Genomic DNA, 21,874 nt, shown 5'->3' with positions numbered 1-21,874 from the left:
AATCCTATTCTAGGATTACTGGGCCTATGCCTCCTCCTTAGACCAAAAAATGGTATTTTCTTTGGGGAGAGGGGGGTGGGAGAGAGGCAAGGACTTGTTCTTCTTGGCCCCAGAGGGTGTTGGGAAGAGTGGGAGAGAGGGAGAGTGGTCCAACCATAGGAAAGATTTCATATTAGAGTTAGCTAGAGGTGGAGGGACCTGACCCCATTCTGGGCCTCAGTTTCTTTACCTGTAGAATTAGGGAATTGGGATAGATGCCTCAGAGATACCATTCAGCTCCAGCTCCGTGACTTCCTTGTAGGCAGGGATCCTGGGTCTGAGTCCTGACCACCACTGACTGTCTGTATGACCTTGTCACGGAACCTCTTCTGGTAATGTAAAAAGAGGGGACTTGGGCAGGATAACTTCTAAGGACTCTGCCAGTGCTCTAGACACCCAGAAGCCTCATGGAAGTTTTCTCTAAATTGTAGATGCCTCTAGCCTCAGCACTGGGGGTCTGCACACAGTAGGTGCTCAATAAATGTGTGTGGAATGGAGTCGTCTCATAAAGGACTCTCCCTAGTTGAGTTTTCTGAGTATTTTGGTGATAGTTTTCTGATGCCTGGTGAGAGGGAGACCATTGCAGGTGAGGCAGGGGTGAGGGAACATGGTGAGGGCTAGTTAGAAGAAGCTGATTCGGACAATATGATCTCTCCCTGTGCCCTGGCCAGGTACCTGAAGTACACCCTTGACCAGTATGTAGAGAATGACTACACCATCGTCTACTTCCACTATGGGCTGACGAGCCGCAACAAGCCGTCTTTGAGCTGGCTTCAAAGCGCCTACAAAGAATTCGGCAGGAAGTATGTCTGGGGTCCGGTTTTGGCCGGCGATGGGGGTGGGGCCGCCCAGGGAGTGTCTGCCTTGCTGCAGTTGTGTAGAAGGGCTCCTCTTGGCTGAAGAGGAAGGGAAAGAACTCAGGTCAGATGAAGGGGAGGCGAGATTGAGCCCAGTGGACTGGGCAGCTCCTCCTGGGACCAAATGTGAGGGCCAGGTTTGGGTAAGTCTTAAAGCTGATGATGGTATAGCTAATGGACAGACAGATGTGAGTATGTCACAGAGCTGTGACAGAGGCACTGTGGGCCCCTCCCAAAGTTGGGAAAGCCGCTGTGGCCAAAAGTGCCCATCCTCCTGGGGCAATGCTCTGGTGACGGGGCTCTCTGCAATTAGGTACAATGGTCCTCAGATGCCAGACACATAGTTGATAACAACGGTCTTTTTGGCATCATAAAAGGGATCTCAGAGGCCTCCTAGCCCAACCTTCTTATCTCACAGAAGAGGAAACTGAGGCTCAGAGAAGAGGAAAGGACTGAGCTAAGGTCACAAAGTTCTGAGACTGGATTTGAACTCAGGTCCTCCAACACCAACAGCAATGCTTTTTCCAAGACATTAAGCAACTTGTTCAGTGACTTGGGGATATGTAGACCATGCTCCATGCTGGATGCTCCCAGAGTTACTGGCCAAGGAGGAGTAAGATAACTGTTCTTAAGGAAGCAACATCTAGATGCCTGGGAAGCAGCTCAGAACAGTGAAGAGAGGAGACAAGCTCCAGCAGCAGCAGCAGCACTGTTGACCAGCTCTCTCTGGGCTGTGGGCCCCTCATCTGTAAAATGGGTTTAAACTTCCTCCCCTGCCTCCTCACAGAGCTCCTGGGAGTCTGCTGAGAGACTAGAGGGGGAGAGGGCTGGTAATAGTGTCCAGAGCTGCTGACTTCCTCCAGTCTGAAGCCTCTCTTGGCATAAAATGTCAGAGCTAGGAGGGAACCTAGAACAAGGGATGTCAGAGCTGGGAGGGCCCTTAAAACAGGTGATATCAGAACTGGGAAAGGCCTTAGAACAGGGATGTCAGAGCTGAGAGGGTCTTTAGAACAGGGAATGTCAGAACTAGGCAGGGGTGGGATGGGCTGGGACTTAGAACAGAGAGTGTCAGAAGTGGGAGAGACCTTAGCATTTTACAGAGGAGGAAACTGAGGCATAGAGAAGGAAGAAAGTTGTCCAGAGTGGCAGGATAAATTAGCGAAGGTCAGAATTCTGAGCTCTTTCTGTCACACTGCTGCTGCCCCTCTACCTGGGCAGGCAGGACATGAGTCATTCAGATGCCCGTTAGCTGCAGCCTTGTTGAGCCACGAGTCCAAAGTGAAGTGTCTAGACCTGGGGCTGAGGACCTGGGCCAGGCCTTTCCCTGACTCTGTGGATGGTTTCATAGAAGAGCCCCCATCGGAGGACTCACCTGACTCTGTGCTTATTCCAACAGGTACAAGAAAAACTTGAAAGCGTTTTATGTTGTGCACCCTACCGACTTCATCAAGGTCGTGTGGACCATTTTCAAGCCCCTCATCAGGTGGGTCTCTAGCCCTGGGGCTTCTGGGTGGGCCATTTCTGTTGGGACCAGGCTAATGACATTGCTCCCAGAAAGGGTTTCCCCAAGGCCTCTCTCCTGTGTCCTCGTATCTATCCTGTCCATGAAGTGACCCCTGCAAAACCTGATGGTGCCATAGCCTTGTAGCAGAATGACCTTACTGTCAAACTTTGCCAGATGAATCCTGCATTGCTCCCAGGGGACCAGGGCCAGAGGCAGCTCCATATGAATCACAAGGGAGAGCTGCGTTCTGTTTATTTTATTTTTTTATTCTGATTTTTGGACTCTTTAGCTGGGGTAGCTACCACCTAGATCCTGAAATCCAGGAGACCTGGGTTCAAGTCCTGACTCTTCTGGTTCCTTGCTTTATAACCTTGGTCAAGTCCCTTTTTTGAGTTGCCAGTGGGCTTTCCCCTTTTAGTACCCACTCTTACTTCTCAAATGAGTGAGTCTAGCTTCTTAATATGCTGTGCTTCTCTGCTCTACCTTTAATCAGGGCATTTGGGCATCAGCGAGCACTTATTAAGCACCTCTGGCATGCCAGATATTTCCTACCCACTGAGAACAAAACAATGGAAAAAATGGAAACAGTGCCTGCCCTCGAGGGGCTTACATTCCATCAGGGAGGTTCACTCACTCACACACACACACGCACACTGCTAGAAAGAGGCATGGCCAGGCCTCAAACCCAGGGATCCTGATTTTTCTGCTACCTACACACAGAGTGACTTGAGAACTTTTAAAAGCTAAGACAACAGCGAGCTGAAGGGGGTGCTGTTTTTAGAAGCGAGCTGGTCTTTTTGTCTAGGCAGTGGGGCAGTGTGCCCGCTAAGAGCAGCGTGGTGCCTGGTTTGACTCTGGATCCATGAATATACCCCTCTGGTTACTGGCTCTGAGCTCAATTGAGCTCTGGGGTGTGAAGGGGCATTTATCCCCAGGGTCCTCCCTGGCTCCTTTTCTTCCTCCTCTCCTGTGCCATTACTAGCTCTGCACCTTGTTTTCTGCAGGGTGACTCCCTGAAGGACAGCTCTCATTGGTAAAGGGCTGTCCTATGGAGGAAGAGCTAGCCTCTTTTTCCTTTGCCCTAGGGGCAGACATGGCAGAGAGGCCAATGGAGGCTCCTAAAGTGAAAGGGGCTGATTTGTAGTGAGTTCCCAAACCTTGGCTGGAAGCCACAGAGGAGATTCTTGGTCAGGTCTGGGATGCACCAAAGGGCCTCCGAGGCAGGAAGAATATTTGGAGTCAGAGGGCCTGGGGCCAAATCCTGCCCCTGCCCCTCACTTCCTGTGGGACCTTGGGTAGCTAACGTCCCTCCCTGGGACTCAGTTTCCTCCTCAGTAACTTGAGGGGCCTCTGAGGTCCCTTCCAGCTGTGGACCCCTCAGGCTCCCGGGATGATGCAGTCATCTCCCCCCAGTGCTGTCTGAGGGGGCTGGGCTCAGAAAGGCTGCAAACATCCTCTCCCTGGTGCTTCCTAGAAAGGGCTCGAGCGCAGCAGCGGAGACTCACTCGGTTCCGTTTCCTCCACTAGAGGGAGCCAGTGCCCACAAGTTGGCTGGTTAATGTATGTATAGGAGTGGAAGGGAAGAGGAGTTCACGTTCTTCTTTCTTTCTTTTTTTATTTATTAAGCTCTTGCTGGGTGCAAGAAGAAAACAGTCTCTGCCCTTTGGGAGTTTGTACGCCATTGGCTTTATCCTCTGGTTCATGTCTAGGGTTGGAGTCCAAGGGTCATAGATCCAGAGCTGGAAGGACCCTCAGGGGCCCTCTAGAGGGGCAAACTGAGGCCCAGGCCTGGGAGGGACCTCCAAGGCCAGCTACCCCAGTCATCCCTCTCATTTTACAGAGGGGGAAACTGAGGTTCGCTTTGCTCAAAGTCATCCAGTTAGTCAGCTGGCAAAGCCAACCCCAGTCCATCGATGTCATCCCTGTAATCCCCGAAAGAGCTGGGAAATTCCAGTGATAAATGCTCCCTACACAGGCAGCAGGATGCTTTTGGTTTTCTGTTGAGGGGAGGAGGGCTTCGTTGCCGGCCTACAGGTCAGGCATGAGCCTCTCCCGGCTTCTCCTGGAAAGTCCTGTCTGACACGGCCCAAATCAGCCCAGCTCCTCTCTGTTATGCGCTCCATCTTCTGACCTCACTCATCATCATTCACCTGGTCTCCCAGGTGTGAGGCCTGTAGGCTGTCCTGTCCTCCCTTCAATCCCCACCACCCTCTGTTGCTGTCAGCTGCACTTCCATGTGCTGCCCCAGCTACCCCGAGCACTGTGCTCTTCATCAGAGAGGCTGAAGAAAGATTCTGGACTCCAGGCCAGGCTGGGCTAGGCTACTCCCACCCAGCTCCAGTATTTTCATCCCCATCTCCTAGAGGAGGAAACTAAGGCTCAAGAGGGAGGTGCCTTGCTGAAGCAGCCATGGAGCTCAGACTCCCCACTCTGTCCCTGTTGGGCCTGGCTGCCCATAAGCATTCGGGCCCCTTGAGGGGAGGGCCGGCTCCTCTCCTTCCCCCCTATTCTCTCCCCAGCTGTGGGTACCTTCCTTTTTTTCATGTCGCCTCCCATCCACGTGCCTATGGAACTGGTAGCTGTTTCTACATTGTCTACCCCTTAGACTGCATGTTCTTGGAGGGTGATTTTGCCTTTCTTTGTATCCCCAGTACTGGCACGGTGCCTGGCATGCAGTCAGTGCTTAATAAATGCTGGTTGACCTACTGATCCCTAACACGTCCCCTGTGGGGCCCAGCCAGACCTTGCTGAAATAACCTGTCTGCTCTGAGGGTTCCGAGCCTCAGACCTTCGTCATCCAGAGAAAGTCTTTCTCTGACTTCCTACAATGCCCCCAGCTCCCAAGTGGCCTCTTGCAAGGGGGTGTAGATTCCTCAGGATTTTCAAAGAGACTTTGTTGGTTTGGTTTTGTTGAAGTGAGATTGTCAGGGAGCGTGGCTATGGGAAGGCAGTCCCCCCTGCCTCTGACCACATTGGTACCCTTCCTGTGGCTCCGTGGCATAGTGGCCCTGGAGGTCCAGGAATCCCAGCTGTGGCTCTTCCTGGCAGTGTGAATTTAAACAAGTCTCTTCTCTTGGAGCCTTAGTTTCTTCCTCTATAAAATGGGATGATGATAGCAGTAGTGGCTTTGCACTCAGGCCATTGAGAAGACAGGAAGCTCCTGGTCGTGTCAGGATTTGGGTTCCACAAGATACAAAAGCTTGAGCTGGCCTGGCCTCACTCATTCATCCTCTCCCTAGCTCCCCAACAGGGGCTCCTCTTCTTAACCCTGATCCTTTTCTTTTTTAGCCACAAGTTTGGGAAAAAGGTTACATATTTCAACTACTTAAGTGAGCTAAGGGAGCATCTTAAGTATGACCAGCTGATGATTCCTCCAGAGGTTATTCGGTGAGTTGGAGAAATGACAAAGGGGAACATTGATGATGATGGTGATGATGGGGACATTGATGACAGTGGTGATGATGGTGGTGATGATGATGATGGCAGTGGAGGAAGCACATGTGAGCTCAGCTAGGGTCAGAGCCAGACCTAAGGGTGAACAAGACAGTCACTGGCCCAGGGTGCAGTATATGTGGGGGTGAACTCCTCCTTCATCAGTGGCAGGAAGCTCTGCTGACCAGCTCAGACATGGAGCTAGTATATGGCTGGGGGTCAGGGCCACAAGGACCAAAGTAACCCTTGGCTTGGGAGGACACACTTTTCAGAGCTTGCCTAAGGCCCACGGAAGGAACACTAGCCTCACTCCAGAGACAGAGGCTTGTCATCCCAGCCCACAAATGACAATTCTGTGTGGCCTTGGGCCAGTCCTTTCCCCTCTCTGGGCCAAATTTTCCTCAGCTTCTAAATGAGGGCCTTGATCTGGATGGTACGCATTTCAAATCAACAAACATTTATTAGGCACCTATTATGTACCAGGCCCATGCTAGGTCCTGGGGAGAGAAAACAAAGATGGGGGGAGAGGAAGTGCCTGCCTTTGATTCTGTGGGACTTTGTGGGTAAGAGCTTGAATACATATTAAGTTGGCATGTTAGGATCACAGCTGGAAAGGACACCAGAGGTCATCACATCCTGCTTCCTCCCCTTACACATGAAGGAACTGAGGCCCAGAGTTGGAAGCATGGTCACAAAGTGTCTGAAGCAGGATTTGAACCCAGGTCCCCTGACTTCAGAATTAGTATTCTTTCCAGTACCTCACACTGCCTCCATGAAGAGACAAGATAAATTTGAAGCCCTCTGGGGAGCCTTAACAACTCAGAGAATCAGGGAAAGCCCTTGTGGGAGGTGGCCCTGAAAATGAGCCTTGAAGGAAGCTAAGGATTCTGGGAGGCCATTCCTGGGAAGTCATTCCAGGCATGGGGAATAGCCTAAGCAAAAGCATGGAGATTGGAGCTGGGTTGTTTAACTCTTAAGTGCCTGCGTAGCCCTCATATTCTGGTAGTCTAGTACTCTAGCCTTGGGAACACTGCTGCTTCTAAGGGGAGTGGCTCTGTGGCCATCAGTGGGTACTGGCAGTGATGTGATATTTGTTCTGTCCCCAGACATGATGAAAAGCTGCAGAACATGAGGCTGGGCCGCACACCGCCCTTGGTGAAGATGCCACCACCCCGCCCTCCTCTGCCCACCCAACAGTTTGGTGTTAGCCTGAAATAGTAAGCCAAGGACTTGCTCATTTCTCTTATTTCCCCCAAATTTCTGAATGTTTGTGTATCTGAGGATGAAAGGGTATTCAGGCTCACCATTTCCAGGAGTCTTCCCTGATTGCCTCTATCCTGCCCCAGGAGATGGACCTCTCTCTGATTCATGAGTCATGTGGCATCTTTTCTGTCTGCTGGCTGTCTCGGCTGGTACCTCTTTCCTTTACTAGAATAGAAGCTCTCTGCAGGCAGGGCTCTGATACCTGCTGGCAGCCAAAGCTTTGAGCAAGGAGCTTCCATTCTGTGAATGAGAATGTTTCTCCTTCTGTAAAATAAGGGAATTGGCCCACATGAAGGCCCCTCCAGCTCGAAATCTTGTGATTAACTTTGGCCAGTCTCACTGCCTCAGTGGGCCCCAGTCTCCTTTCTCAAATGGGTCTGTTGATAACTCCACTCCCCACTTGAGGAGTGACTTGGCAGAAACAGACTTCTTTTAGGCCTCTCAGCATGGGGCTCTGCTCACAATAGGTGCTTAATAAATGCTCAAAGAATTGGAGAAGAACCTACTGGACACAAGATTGCTAGCACTTAACTATCCTCACATGTAGCAGAGGTGGGATAATAGTCCCTTAGCCTGCTATCTGACTTGTTGCCATATTAATTCTCATAATCCAGGGATATGTTCAAATATTTCCTTATTAATTACTAAAATTACAGCATGGCTATTATTAAACAATTAGCTCTGAGCCCCCAACCCAGGTTACTTTTCATTTAATAAACTGTATAGAGGTAACCTCTCTACATACCAAAAATCTTCATCTCCTAAGCTTAAAGATATCAAATTACCATCTATACAATTAATTTAAAATGGAAATAATAACACAATAATTTCTAATGTGGTCGCTATGAGAAAGATCACATCCAGAGTCTATGACTTCTCCTTTTTTCTGAAACTCTGTCCCACCATTCAGCTGTGAGGATGGCAGTCATCTTCTCTTAAGAATACTTTTATTCATTTGTAATATAAAGGCTAAACTCAGCCCTTTCAGGGAATAAGTTCTTTCCCTCTGTCTCGTCTTGCACAAAGTTAACTCTTCAGAAGGACCTTATCATTGGTTCTCTTCAGGTAACAGCTAAAACACAAGCTCTTTACAGGTAACAGTTAAAAATCTGTCTCTTCACAAGTTCCTCATAGTTAAAATTCAAACACTCCCCACTGCATTCCCAGGAGAGGTAGTTAAATTGATACTGTTCACAATTCTATTGCCTCTCAAAGGGACAGTACACATATGCAATATGTATAGTCTCTGGGAGAGGAAACTCTGTGTGTGTGTGTGTGTGTGTGTAATAGCAATGTAAATACCTGCCAATTATATATTTGTGTATGTGTAATATGAGTATGTATGTAAACATATACATATATAATAGTAATGTAATTGCTAATTATATGCATGTGTATTGTATGTGTATAAAATGCATGTGTATTGTGTGTGTATAAAATCAGACCTGTGATTAAAGGGCTTGTGATATAGTGGAAAGATTGGTGAATTTAGGGTCAAAGGAACTTTGGATTAAAATGTCAAATCCCAGATCTATTCCTTACTGACTCATGACATCAGACGACTCAGTTAACCTCCCCAGGCCTCTGCCTGTCTCTGTGCCTCAGTTTCCACATCTTTAAAATGAAGTAGTTGGATTGGATGACCTCTGACCAAATCCCAAATCCACGATCCTATGATTTAAACAGAGGCTGGGTGGCCACTTGTCTTAAATGTTTTGGAGAGGAGTTACAAGGTGGGCTGGGCTTGGACTAGAAGACCGCCGAGGTCCCCTCCACCTCTGAGATTCAAATCAACCAAGGATTAAAGAGCAGAGCTAGCAGGAAGCATGGATAGAAGCTACTGTGGCAGCTTAGCCCCCGAGCCTCCTTATTCCTCATCTGTAAAATGGGAATAATTGTCTTGGGCCCTTCTTTTCCAACTTGCACTGTTTATACCTGGATCCTGCTGTGCTTGGGACCACAGGCATGAACCATGTCCTCGGCCAAAGGTGTGGCAGGGGATACAGAGGGCACTCGGGGTGAGGCTGCAGACCTCCCAGCCACTTCCTATTTTAATGGACTCATTTTGATGCTAGTCATTGCAGGTCAAGGATTATGAGTGGCCTCGAGTTGGAGACAAAATTCCAGTTGCCTTACAACTCCAGCTTCTGATTAGAACAGCATGGTCCCCCAGAGAGGGGAGCCTCGGCCTCTGCAGTTCACTAGGTCCCACTTCTCAGACCTGGGGACAGCCCAATCAGCTGTATCACCAAGAGGAGAGCACTGATTAATTAATGGTTTTCCCACACACACACCATTCATCTCCCCTTCCCAAGCCTAGGCATGAAGAGGGAGGGATGATTGCCATCACCTCAGTGGTGCTAATTGGAGATGACACTCTGTTGCTGGTTGAGTTAGCAGTCCAAGAAAAGTAATTAAGAGATGTAAGGGAAATGGTGATTAGGGGAATCAGTGGCCTTATAATTGATGCTAATTAATTTTTAATCGTAGATTAAGTTGATGAAATGCTGAAGAGTCCCCTGTAAATCTGGGTGCAGAACTCTCAGAGGGTGCAGTGTGACAAGAGACAGAGAGAAAGCATGCACTGATTAAGCACCTACTGTATGCAGAGCCAGTGAAGGGTAGTGGAGGAGAGACAAAGTTTGCACCAGATGTGACCACCCTGCCCTTCTGGAGCTCATATACTAATGAGAGGATAAAACAATGACACACAACAGTGCCTGGAACATAGTAGGTGCTTAACAAATGCTTGTTGATGCAGTGTTACACAATCAACACGTTAGAGAGGAAGTAGACAGAGGGCAGTGTAAGGTCAGAGGGGGAAGTCCATTGTTAACTGGAGAGATTGGGGAGGGCTTCATGAATGAGGAGAGATTGGGATGGTGAGGAGCTCAGACTTGGGGCTGGAAGGGAGCTCAGAGCCCATGCTAGTCTAACCTTCTTGTTGTACACCTGAGGAAACTGAGGCCCAGAAAGGGCACACAGCTAGTGAGAGGCAGAGCTGGGATTCAAACTCTGTCTCATGACTGCAGGGTCAGCCCTCTCTACCACTCCGCTCTGTACTGCCCTCTACTGGTGTCCTCCTTTAGTGCCTCCTTTGGGCTTGGAGGCCACCCCATATTGAGGACCTTCCCGGCCAGCAACAGCCCAATCTCCAACAGGTCCCCAGAGAGAGAGATGGAAAGGCCTTGAAAAGACTTTTTGTGCATCTGCAATTGCATTTCTTGTCATGAGCATGATGGAAATCCCAGGGTCTCACCCCCGAACCGGCAGGGCATCCCCTCTCCAGCTTTGTGGTCCGTCCCCTCATCTCATGAAGGGGGAAACTGAGGCCCAGGGAGTGGTAAGTGACCTGCCCGTGTCACGAAGCAGCCCAGCTGGAATCTGAACCCAGGGCACGGGTGCTCTTTACACAATCTTGTCAATCACTGGCACTAGCCAGCGCCAGTCCTAAAAACTGACCTGAAGAGTAGAGGGGAAGAGCAGGCAGATGACCGCCAGTGGAAGAGAAGCAGCCAAGCTCTTAGGACGACCCTGAGCTTCCCCTGGAGATAAAGGCTCCCCTTTCAGTATTTTTCTATCCTGTTCCAGATGTGAGTTCTGGCTTGCTACAATGTTAAGAGATTCAAACCAGAGTATGATACCTGGATGGGGCAGGCTGCAATGTATCCCAATCAAAGTGCTGCCTGGGAGCAGGGAGCCAGTGCTCCAACTCTGGCTGCGACTCCTGTGCAGCCTTGGGCCAGTCACTGCCCCTCTCTGGGCCTGAGGGGCTTAGACGGCATCAGAGAGGGGCTCTCAAGGCTGGGATAGTGGTGTCCAAGACAGTTTTCCAAGCACGTTCTCCTCCATTATCCTTATAGCTGCTGGCTTCCCCCATGCACTGTGACTCCGTTTCCTCCTCTGTAAAAGAGGGTGATAACAGTAGCACCTGCCTCCCAAGGCAAGGCTGACAGGGCTGGCAGCAGCAGAGGCAATGAGCTGATCTGTCGCTTGTTTCTCTCTCATGCATCTAAAACAAGGCAGAGACGGAAGCTCATGGAGCAGCTTTTTGTTTCATTCTGTATCCTAGGAGGCATAAATTGGTTGGAAGGTGCCCTTCCCTGTCGTCCCCAGTGCCCATCCCCACTCTTTCCCTTGCTTCTTGGGGAGGCAGCACAGAGCATCGGAGGGAGCCCTGAGCTCTGAGCCCAGAGAGTGCGGTCCTTCCTCTGACCTTCCAGGGACTGTCCGATCCCAGGCTCAGAGCCAGGAGGACTTGTAAAGCCTGGCTGTTGGACCTGGGTGCGGACCAAGAGGGGCTTCAAAAAGGCTTCTAGCTCAGGATTGAAACTATGTGAGAGGCTCATGTGATCACCATTCTGTGGTCACCAAATGGTTTTTTCTTCACCTGTTGCATGGAATTAGGCTTCTCGGCAAAGATACTGGTTTGGTTCAGTTGGGACCTCCCCCCGCCCCTTCGATCTGGCTGTGTTGCTCTGCAAGTCAGAAACCTGAGGGAGGAAGGAACTCCTGACTCCTCTGGGCCTGATTTAAAACTTGGGCCACAAGGACACAGTCGGTGGTCCCTTGGGCCAGTTATGCCTTGAGGACAGTTTCATTACCTTTTAAGGAAACTCTAGCCCAGCTGGGCTGCGTAAGGTAGGGTCTGAAGAGGTTATTTCTAGGCAGCTAGGAGGTGCCATAATGCACAGAGCACTGGGCCTGGAGTCAGGAAGACTTGAGTTCAAATCTGGTCTCAGATGCTTATTAGCTGTGTGACTTTGGGTAAGTCACTTAAACGCATGGTGACTCAGTTTCCTCCTCTGTAAAATGGGGTGACAACAATAGCACTTACCTCCCAAGGTTATCATAAGGCTCAAATGAGTTAATATTTGTGAAGCACTTTGCACATCTCCAAGTGCTCTATAGATGCTAGCTATCGTTGTCGTTACTGTTACCGTCATCATTCCTACTGTGGCTGGATCCTTGAGAGCACGGGCTGTGATGGCAGTCTGGTCTCTGCCCTCTGAAAGCTCCCATCTAGAGCAGAGATGTCAAGCATGTGGCTTGCAGCCCCCAACACTCCTGAGGGGGCCCAAACCAGATTCAAATGTAATTGGGAAGTATTTAACAAGAAAAAGAAAGGAACAAAATCTTGAAAAGATTATTTTCAAGTTCCGTCCACACGCGCCCCAGAGATCCTTAGCTGTGGTTCAGTGTTGAGTTGGACCCCAGCAGTCTGGGAGGTCTGAAGAATGAGCTGATCCCCCCAGCACGCAGGCTCCGGCTAGAGATGCTGGAGCCAAGAGTCAAGCCTGAGCTTCCCACCTCCAGGACCGTGGGGCTTCCACTGGGTCGTGGGATCATGGCCATTATTAGCTCTACTTTGGCTGTGAGGAAGCTGAGGCAGATTGTGGGTTACTTGTCCAGAGGAACGCAGCTGATGGAGGCTGGGATGTCACCACGCCTTGGTATTGCTGCCTCCCAGTCTGCCACACCATCCCCATCCACGAGCCGTCTCCCATCTGGACACTCCGTCTTCTGTCTTGCATTTCTTTTGAGGGCCCGGGGATGGGTGGGTGGTAGAGAGGTAAGTCTCCCTCCTGCTTCATTTCCTAGTTCTCCTGGCTAAAAACTGGCCATTTTTCTTCTCTCCTTTTCAGCATCAGAGACAAAAATAAAGGCGAGCTCATCCCGCCAGTCATGAAGGAGACAGTGACCTACCTGAAGGACAAAGGTGAGCACTGGGGCCATGCAGCAAGGCGGGAGTCAGCCCCCAAGGGAGCTGAGGAACATGCATCACAGTGTGCTCAAGGCAGTGGGGAGAGCTGGGACATTTGTGGCTGCTCCCCAAGGCCTCTAAGCCTACCAAGGCCTTTCCTCACACCACCCCGGAGGAATCTGGTGGAGAACCATCACCTTCTACAAAGAAACTGAGGCTCAGAGAAGGTTTGGAGGGCCACGAACTTAAAGCTAAAAGGGACCTTAGAGACCATTGAATCCAGTCCCCTTGTTTACAGAGGAGGCAGTTGAGTCCCAGAAGGGGAGTGACTTCCACAAGGTCACACAGTCAATAAGTGTCTCTAGACCCAGATCCAAGCTTTTTTCTACTCTTTCATAAATTAAAATTCAAGCTTTGTCAACTCCAAGATCTGTGGCCTTGGGAAAGTCTCTGAACATGTTCATAATATCCTAAGCATTGGGTCCAAGCAAGCCATTGTGATCAACAGGATGGGGCTCCACCTGTGATTTCAGGGGCAGAGGGAGTTCTGTCCTCCAGCGTAGGCCCTACCTGCCCAGCAACTTGCATCCTTAGAGAGATAGCTAGGGAATAGAGAAGTGGCCTGCCCAGGGTCACCCAGCAAGGATGTGTCAGAAGCCCTGCCCTTGCAACCAGACTGCCAACTCCCTCCCAGCCTCTCCAAGCATCCCTCCGCTGGCCCCCATCCCCACTCCCACCCTGGCCAGAACAGGAATCCATCCACAGGGCACCTGCTTCTACACAGGGGAGCCATTCACTCTTCCTATAACCCCCCTCACCATTAGGGGACACCCCCTGAACCTCCATTTCCTCCTCAGTAAAATGTGGACAGTAAGTCACACTACCCCCCAATGGCCCCTACTGCACAGGACAGCTGCGAGGGTCCTTAAGATGAGCTGGTGAAGAGGGCGCATTGCACAGGGTGGGGAGGTGTCACTATTCTGCGAGTCCAATTGTTCTGTTTGGCTGACAAGTCCTCAGGACTCCAGAGGTGTTCCCCGGGAGACTTGTCCTCATCTGAGTTCACTGGCTTACAAGCAGAAGATCTTTGCCTCTCATGGCTGGTGTGACGCTGGGCAAGTCCCTTCCCTTCTCTGGGCCTCAGTTAAGCCCTGTGCTCCTGTGTCTTGTCCAGAGGAAAAAGGCCCAAAGTGTCAGAGCCAGACATCCAGCCTCATCCGATGGCATTTGCCAATGCCTTGGCAAACCTGAAAGCCTTTATGTAAATGATGGTGGTAGCAGTACCTAGTGGCGATCCTAAGCCCCCATAAGGGAAGGACTTTCTCTACATCCCTGAGAAGGTTCATTCAGTCTCAACTTCAGCATCTCACTCTAGGGACAGGAAGCTCACTCCCTTCCAAAGCAGCTTTCCATCACTGCAGTGCTTGGGTTCTGGGTCCCCCTGCCCTCCCGCACAGCTGTGTCTGTCAGGTTCCCAACCATGGGCAGGATTGTCTCCAAAGGAAAGGAAACCCACAGTAGAGTGACTGTCATATAAGCCTGGGAGCCATAACTGTGTATTATGTTCCTAATGGCACATGACTTGGAGCCATAAAAACTTGATATAGTTGTAAAAATGGTCTGAAGCACTGAGGCATTTTCACATGGGCTCTGCCAGGTCAGCAATGAACGATCTAGAAGGACTTTAGAATATGGTATGTAGAATGTCAGATTTGCAGGGGGGGGCCTGAGAACAGGGGATGTCAGAAACAGGAAAGGGCCTCAGGACAGGGAATGTCAGAGCTGGAAGGGAGCTTAGAACAAGGAAAGTCAGAGCTGGGAAGGAGCTTAGAACAGGGCAGGTCAGAACTAGATGAAATTTCAGCGCATAGAAAATCAAAGCTTATAGCAGGAGGAGAACTGGGCAGTGCCCCACTCCCCCACCTTGCAGATGGGGATTTGAGTAAATCTCTGAGTAGATTACCCCTGCCATGGGATGATCTTTTCTGGGGTTTTGGATCCAGAGCAGGGAAGGCAGCTCAACATTAAGTGGTGCCCTTTGTCTGCTCTCCTTAGGGACCTATTTGCCCCACCCCCACCCCCACCTCACTGCCTCGATGAGCCCAAAGCTCTGGGCTCATCCAGATGGACACTTCCCCCCACTCTAAGAAGGCTTATCCCTTCTCCAGGCCAGAGGCAATGCCGATATGGAGGTCCTTCCAGCTTTGGGGTGCATCAGGAGGTAGTTAGAGGAAGCCACTGACTTCTTGTGTGACTTTTGGCAAGATCCTCCCCATCTCTGGGCCTCAGTTTCCTCCTCAGTCAAATGGGAGTTAGGACTCATTGATCTCAGACAGCCTTTCCCACCATTCCAAAAGCAACATTTATTAAACCCCTCCTACGTGGCAGAGTTTTTGTCTCTGAATCATCAGTTCTTAGCCTTTGGTCTATGCCAGAGCCCTCTGAGGACCACAGGCTCCATCCTCCCTCAGGAGTGGCTTGCTCTGCCACTTTGTGCAGAGAGGGAGGGAGGCACTGACAGTGTAGTATCCCACATGGCAGTGCCTGCATCAGCAAAGGGCTGTAGAGAGGCTGAGCAGCTGGACCCCAAGGAAGAATGGCCCTCCTAGATTCTGAGAGAGGAAAGACTAGCAGGAAAAACAGCCCAGTCCCAGGCTGAGGCCTGAGAAACCCCCTAGTCCCAACCCAAGAGAAGGGACTGGCCCCAGGTCACAGGTCAGAAATGGCTTTAAATGCAGGCCTTCAGCCCCTCAGCCCAGAGCTATTCCCAGTATACCCAGTGGGCTATGAGAAGTTCTAATCAGGGATATTTGTGCCATCATGCTGGTGGCCCACTGCTCAGCACCCTGCATGGGGGTGCCCGTAGAGATGGGACCCAACCAGGAATTCCCTCAGGACAGTAAGGAAACCCCCTCTACCCACACAGGTCAGCCCCAGGGTCTTGGGGGGAGCTGAGGGGACCTGCCGAGGGTCACACAGCGGGCGTGTGGCAGAGGTACACTTGCACCCAGGTCTTCCTCAGGCAGTTAGGGGGCGCCATAGTGCACAGAGCATGGGATATGGAGTCAAGAAGCCCAGAGTTCAAAGCCAGCCCCAGGCTCTTACTAGCTGTGTGACCCTGGGCAGATCATTTCACCTGTCTGCCTCAGTTCCCTCATCTGTAAAATGGGATAATAACAGCACCTACCTCCCCGGGTTATCATGAGGAACAAATGAGATCACATTTGTAAAGCACTTTGCCAGCTTTTAAGTGTTGCATAAACATTCACTATTATTAGTGTTGTTGTTACTCAGTAATAACTCTGAGATTGGCTCTCTCTCCCTCCATACTGTGACTGGGGCCTGAAGGAGGCCTCCAGAGTGTAGGGTGGGTCACCACGAAGGATTTAGCCAAGGTCTACAGGGGCAGGGTCTCCACCGGTAGGAGCAGGACCTTCCCCAGTAAAGTCTTGCCACTTTGGGAGCATCTCTCGACTTTTGTGGCGTTCAGCCAAAGGAAGATCGCGGCCCCCTTTCACCATCCGCGTCCTGCCTCAGGCTCCCCAGAGTTATGTTGTGGTTATTAATCTGAGTTAAGCACACCGAGCTCTGCTGGTGTCCTAAGGCTCTTCAGAACCCAGCAGGTGTGATCTTGTCATGGTCATTCCCTGGTTGGGTTAGGTCACATTCTTGGCAATGCGGGGCCCAGCTTCATCCTCACCCTGGTCACGGTGTCAAGGATGAAGTGGCTGCCCCAGAAGCCCTGCTGGGCCTCAGCATCCTTCGTGGCTGGCCACCAGCAGGGTTGTGGGTAGTCAGGTGTGGCCATCCCCTTCACTCCAGGTGTCTTCTTCCCCCAGGACTCCACTCTGAGGGCCTTTTCCGTCGGTCAGCCAATGTTCAGACAATCAAAGAGATCCAGAGACTGTATAACCAAGGTGAGTATCCCTCCCCCATCTTCCTCAGTGAGCACAGTCCAAGCCATGTGACAGGAGCAGGGAGGCTGGAGAGGCTGGCCAAAAGAAGCCCCATCGTCAAGGTCTCAGAGGGCCCTTAACTGGAAGAGAGATGACGCTGTGCTTGGCCTCAGAGGGCAGACCCAGACCCGTCTGGTGGAAGGGACGCAGGCAGATTTGGGCACCACAAAGTGGTGGCATGTCCTATGAGATGATGGGGTCCCTTGCTAAAAGTGGTCAGTCAGTCAGTACATGTGGGTGGTAAGAAGTGGTCAGACAGGGAGGAGGAGGACTGGGAGAAAGTCATGGCATGAAAACCCAGAGGAGAGTGTGTTCAGGAGGAGAAGAGGTGATGCGTCTTACTGCTCATGGAAGACAGCTGCTGTAGAATGAGCACCCAGTGAAAAGCCATCCTAGTTCGTAACTATGACATCGTTGGTAACTTGGGAGATGACAGTTTCCTTTCGGTGATGATGTTGGGAGAGGGGTGAAGAGTGAGTGAGGGCAGGGGAGGAGGAGGCAGTGAATAGACAGAAACTTCAAGAAGTTTGACAGAAAAGGAGGAGATGTGTGTGATACAGCTTGAAGGGATGGAAGGCCTTGTTGCTTTGTGTTTTAAAGGATGGGGGAGGGGCAGCTAGGTGGCGCAGTGGATAGAGCACCAGCCCTGAAGTCAGGAGGACCCGAGTTCAAATCTGGCCTCAGACACATAACGCTTACTATCTGTGTGACCCTTGGCAAGTCACTTAACCCCATTGCCTAGCAAAAAAAAAAAAAGGATGGGGGAACTTGGGCCATTTTGTAGGCTGTAGATAGTGGACCAGGAGATAGGGAACAAAAGAAAGGTCAGAGGCCACAGGGTTAGAAATCAGAAGCTGAGGATGGTTGGACTGGCCGACCCTGGAGGCTGGAGGGGGAGGAGAAGTTGGAGCAGAGATAGTGGCATTCGACCAAGGTGACTGGGGTTGTCTACACTAGACCCAGCTGGGCAACCATTCAAGCTCTAGATGAATTCACCAGGTGAAGGGCAATTGAGTCATCCTTGATGTTACTTGTGAAATAACCCTGCTTGGGGTGACGGGGCGGGGGCTGGTGAGGATGGCCGTGATGCGAGGAGCCATGACCTCAGTGGGGGATTCGGCCTCTTTGGTTCCGTAGGAAAGCCTGTGAATTTTGATGACTATGGCGATATCCATATCCCAGCTGTCATCCTGAAGACATTCCTTCGAGAGTTGCCACAGCCACTGCTGACCTTCGAAGCATATGAACAGATCCTGGCAATCATCAGTGAGTGCTTCCTGGGGGGCAGCCCCAGGTGGGCATCAGTCATCTCTGGGCTGGCTGGGCTGACACACCTGGCCCCTGCCCACCCTAGACTGTGGCCCGGGGACTCTGGGCACACCTGGCCCCTGCCTGCCTCAGCCTATGACCTGGGGACTCCTGGCCCCTGCCTGCCTCAGCCTGTGATCTGGGGACTCCTCCCAGCACACCCGGCCCCTGCCTACCTCAGCCTGTGGCCCCAGGACTCCGAGCACATCTCAGGGGTCACACTAGGTGTTCTCTGGACTCCTGGCTACAGCTTTTGCCTTTGATTGGCTGTTACGTTGTTCCCTCCCCCCACCTCCGAGTGTATTTCCTCCAGGCTGACTCTCCCTTTGCCCTCCTCTGTGGACTCTTGGGTGCCCAGGTCTCCACCTCCTCACCCCTCCTCGCTGGGCCCTGGGGACACAGAGGCAGAAGTAAGCCTGCTGTTGCTTTCAGGAGACCATCAATTAGATCCGGGAATCAGAAAATGCACAGACCAAGTAAACAGACGTGAACTCCATACAAAGCGAGGCCATCCTCATGGCCTGCCCTGGCCTGTCTTGGCCTCCCTGACTCCAAGGCCAGGGTCTTTGGCAAGGCCCCCCCATATCAACAGGATTCAAAGAGCAGGAGGAAAGATGGGATTGGGTAGAGATTTCAGATCTAGCAAACTGAGGCAGGTCCAAGATTAACAAGGAGTTCTCACTTGTCCTGTGAGCCTAGGGCTGTTTTCCTGGCCCATCTTCCACCCTCTGCTAAAGGAACCTCAGCTGACTAGCTCAGATCCTGCCTTTGCCAATCACTAGCTTGTGACCCTGGGTCTCAGTAGCTTCATCTGTAAAATGGGGGTGGCATCTTCTTTTGAGCCACTTCCAAGGTCTAGCGTTAAGGATCTAGAGAACACGAGTGAAGGGAAAGCCCTGGGGGGGACTGCAGAGTGCTGCAAGTGTCTGTATCTGAGTCCGACTACTTCTGGCATCATCCGTGACAAGGCCTTGTGCCTGCCTGGCTCACACAGCACTTAATAAGAGCTCGTTGACTGACTTCTTGACCACCCTTGTCCCTCCAGGTGTGGAGAGCAGCCTTCGAGTGACCCACTGCAAGGAGATTGTTGGAGGCCTTCCAGAGCACAATTATGCTGTTCTCAAATACCTCATGGGCTTCCTGCACATGGTGAGTAGAGGGCAGTGAAGAGGCCTGACCAGAACAAAGACCAGAGGGGCAAAGCTGAGACATCCTGGTGACATTCTCCTGTAGCATCTTCTGGGGAGCAGAAACAACATGGGGTTGGGGGGGGAGGGGAGAAGAGGAGGACGAGGAGAGGAGGGGAGGAGGACATGGGGAGACAGACTTCTTCAAACAGTCTCTCTCCATCACTGCTTTACCCACCATCCCTCCCCATCCCGTAGCAGGAACTTGGCAATGATTTCTCTGGTGAAGGAACCCTGAGCTTTTCCCTGCTTCCCCCAGCCCTCTCTCATTGTCTGTCCCCCATTTCCTCTCTTCTCTTCTTGCCTTTTCACTCCTCCTCATCTACCTCTTCTTGCTTCCCCATCACTTTCTGCCCTCCCTCCTTCCCTCTTTCCCTCTGTCTCTTAGATCTCTTCTACAGTTCACCTTTGCCTCTCCTATTATGTGCAAGGCATCTTTCTGTCTCTGTCTCTATCTCTTTGTGTGTCTGTCTCTCTGTCCCTGTTTCTGTCACTGTCTATCTCTCTGTCTCTCTGTCCCTGTTTCTGTCTGTCTCTCCGTCCCTTTCATGGTGCTATCTTCCTCTTCCTTTCCCTCTCCTCCTCCCCTTTCTGTTGCCAGAAGCCATGGCCTCTCCAGCATTGCTGGCCTGGTATGCATTCTGGGGGCTCACACTTCATCAGTGCCTTCCCAGCTGTCTAAGTCCCAGCTGGGGACTCAGGGGACCCTTGGAGTAAGAAGTCTGATATGCAAGGCCCTTGTCTTAGCAAATTGATATGACCCAATTCAGTCCAGACCTGTCTACAGGGAGCTTCCAATCTAAAGTTGAGGTGGGGGCCAACAGCCTGCACTGAGCACGCTCGGCACTGGGTGAGCTGTGGCAGGGCAAGCTTCTTGGCAGAAACGGATTTTGAACAGGTTTGGAAGGGGGTGAATTTTCCTGGGTGAGGGAAGCCTGAAGCTTTTTGGGGAACACTCCATGACCTCCTCTGTGCTCTTTCCCAGGTGTCTCAGGAGTGCATCTTTAACAAAATGACGGGCTCCAACCTGGCCTGTGTCTTTGGGCTGAACTTAATCTGGCCGTCCAATGGAGCATCGTCCCTCAATGCCCTGATGCCTCTCAACCTGTTCACGGAGCTGATGATTGATTTCTATGAGAACATCTTCAGCTCTCGGGTGGTGCCTTGTGGGACCTCACTGTAGACTACACAAGGAACACTTGGAATCAGTGGTCCCTGAGCCCCCTTCTAGCTCCATTATCATGGTCCAAATGTAAATGCTCTTCCAATCTCTGCGGTTCTGTGTTTGAGGTCTTGTGTTCTCTCTTTGAAGTCCCCTCCCAGCTCTGATGTTCCATGTTCTAGGGCCCCATTCAATTTTAATATTCTATGTTCTAGTGTTCTATGTTCTAACATTTCTCTCAGTTCAGATGTTACATGCATCTGTAGAACATTGTGTCCTCTCCCAGATGGAACATCATCTGAGCCTTCTTGAAGTAGATGGATTATCCTGTGCAAAGCTCTGGTACTTTCCCTATTCACATTCCAGCCATATTGGAAAATAGATATTGGAAGGTTGGGCCACATTTCCAACCTGTATATATGTTACTGTGCTCATTGTATATAATCATGTCAGCTTTCTGTCTGTTTAAAAAACCAACCACCGAAAGTATTAAATGTCTTAAGGATTTAATGTTCGTTCTTCTGGTGAAGTTTCATATTTAACCTCCAGGAAAGTCTACTGGCTGCCTCGGAAGCTGCCTGATGCTTAGGATCTACAGTGACTTCAGTGAAGGGGAGATATGGAAAGACAGAGATTCAAGACCTACAAGGCCTGCTAGAGCCTTGTCCATGGTCAGTAGACTTCACCCTTGACCCTTAGCTTCCTCCTCTCCAAAATGGGGTCAGGAATGCCCAACATCCCCAGCTTCCCATCCCACTGGGGGTTGTGAAGACCAAATAACAGAGCAGATGTCAAATACTTTATGCGTCCAACACTTTCTTTGGGTTTGGTTATTATTGTTTCCCTGAAACACAGCAGAGTATTATAGAATGAACTTGGGACGGGGAGCAGGGAGTGTTGAGGGGGTATGGCTTCATGTCCTGGCTTTGCCACAATTCTCTGGCTGAATGACCTTGGACAAGTGCCCCTTCCCTTTTGTATAGTGAGATGTTTGGATCAGATCATCACAAAGGTCCTGGGTAGCTCTGAACTCCTGGGTTATATGTTCTCTGCTATTTGCTGAGAGCCAATACCCCTCAGTAAATAGTCAATAAAAGTCAAAACTGACTTTGCATAACACTAAAGGTTGAGCAGCACGTTACAGGCAGTATTTCCTTTACATGGTGCCTGTCACACAGTAGGTGCTTAATAATTGCTCATTAATTGGTTGATTGATCCTCACAAAATCTTGGTAAGTACCTGGAGTATTATTATTCCCATTTAACAGAGAAAGAGACTGAGTTTTAGAGAAGTTCTGTGATTTGCCCATTTGTCATGCAGCTAATAAGGGCTGGAGGTGGAATTCCCACCTGGTTTTCCTGACTCATACAATGTTCTATTTTTCCATGCTACCACCTAAGTCACTTAGACAATTCTATGAATAAGAGGTTAGAAAAGAGAGTGTTCTGGGCATGAGAACTAG

The 21,874-nt window shown here is 50.7% G+C and overlaps 1 protein-coding gene across 9 annotated transcripts in view; it reads left to right on the top strand.

The window, feature by feature from the left end:
- Window positions 1-21,211, top strand: part of ARHGAP8 (Rho GTPase activating protein 8) — a 91,107-nt gene extending 69,896 nt beyond the window's left edge. For 7 of the 9 annotated variants that reach the window (XM_020977403.2, XM_020977386.2, XM_020977394.2 and 4 more), the window contains 9 exons: window positions 711-842; window positions 2,293-2,379; window positions 5,689-5,787; window positions 6,939-7,049; window positions 12,741-12,814; window positions 16,639-16,716; window positions 17,893-18,021; window positions 19,109-19,212; window positions 20,236-20,927. In XM_020977403.2, the coding sequence (XP_020833062.1) occupies window positions 711-842; window positions 2,293-2,379; window positions 5,689-5,787; window positions 6,939-7,049; window positions 12,741-12,814; window positions 16,639-16,716; window positions 17,893-18,021; window positions 19,109-19,212; window positions 20,236-20,433 (1,012 nt within the window). In that variant the 3' untranslated portion in view covers window positions 20,434-20,927. Of the gene's footprint in view, window positions 1-710; window positions 843-2,292; window positions 2,380-5,688; window positions 5,788-6,938; window positions 7,050-12,740; window positions 12,815-16,638; window positions 16,717-17,892; window positions 18,022-19,108; window positions 19,213-20,235; window positions 20,928-20,961 lie in introns of those variants that run through there. The other 2 variants (XR_013483822.1, XM_078148178.1) reach the window with 2 other exon arrangements.
- Window positions 21,212-21,874: the final 663 nt, after the last annotated feature.

Source organism: Phascolarctos cinereus, unplaced genomic scaffold, assembly GCF_003287225.1.
Source record: "Phascolarctos cinereus isolate Bilbo 61053 unplaced genomic scaffold, phaCin_HiC Scaffold_1;HRSCAF=81, whole genome shotgun sequence".
In the NCBI taxonomy this organism is placed as follows: domain Eukaryota; kingdom Metazoa; phylum Chordata; class Mammalia; order Diprotodontia; family Phascolarctidae; genus Phascolarctos; species Phascolarctos cinereus.
The sequence above is the reverse complement of the archived record's forward strand: the minus strand, read 5'-3'. Positions and strand labels throughout refer to the sequence as shown.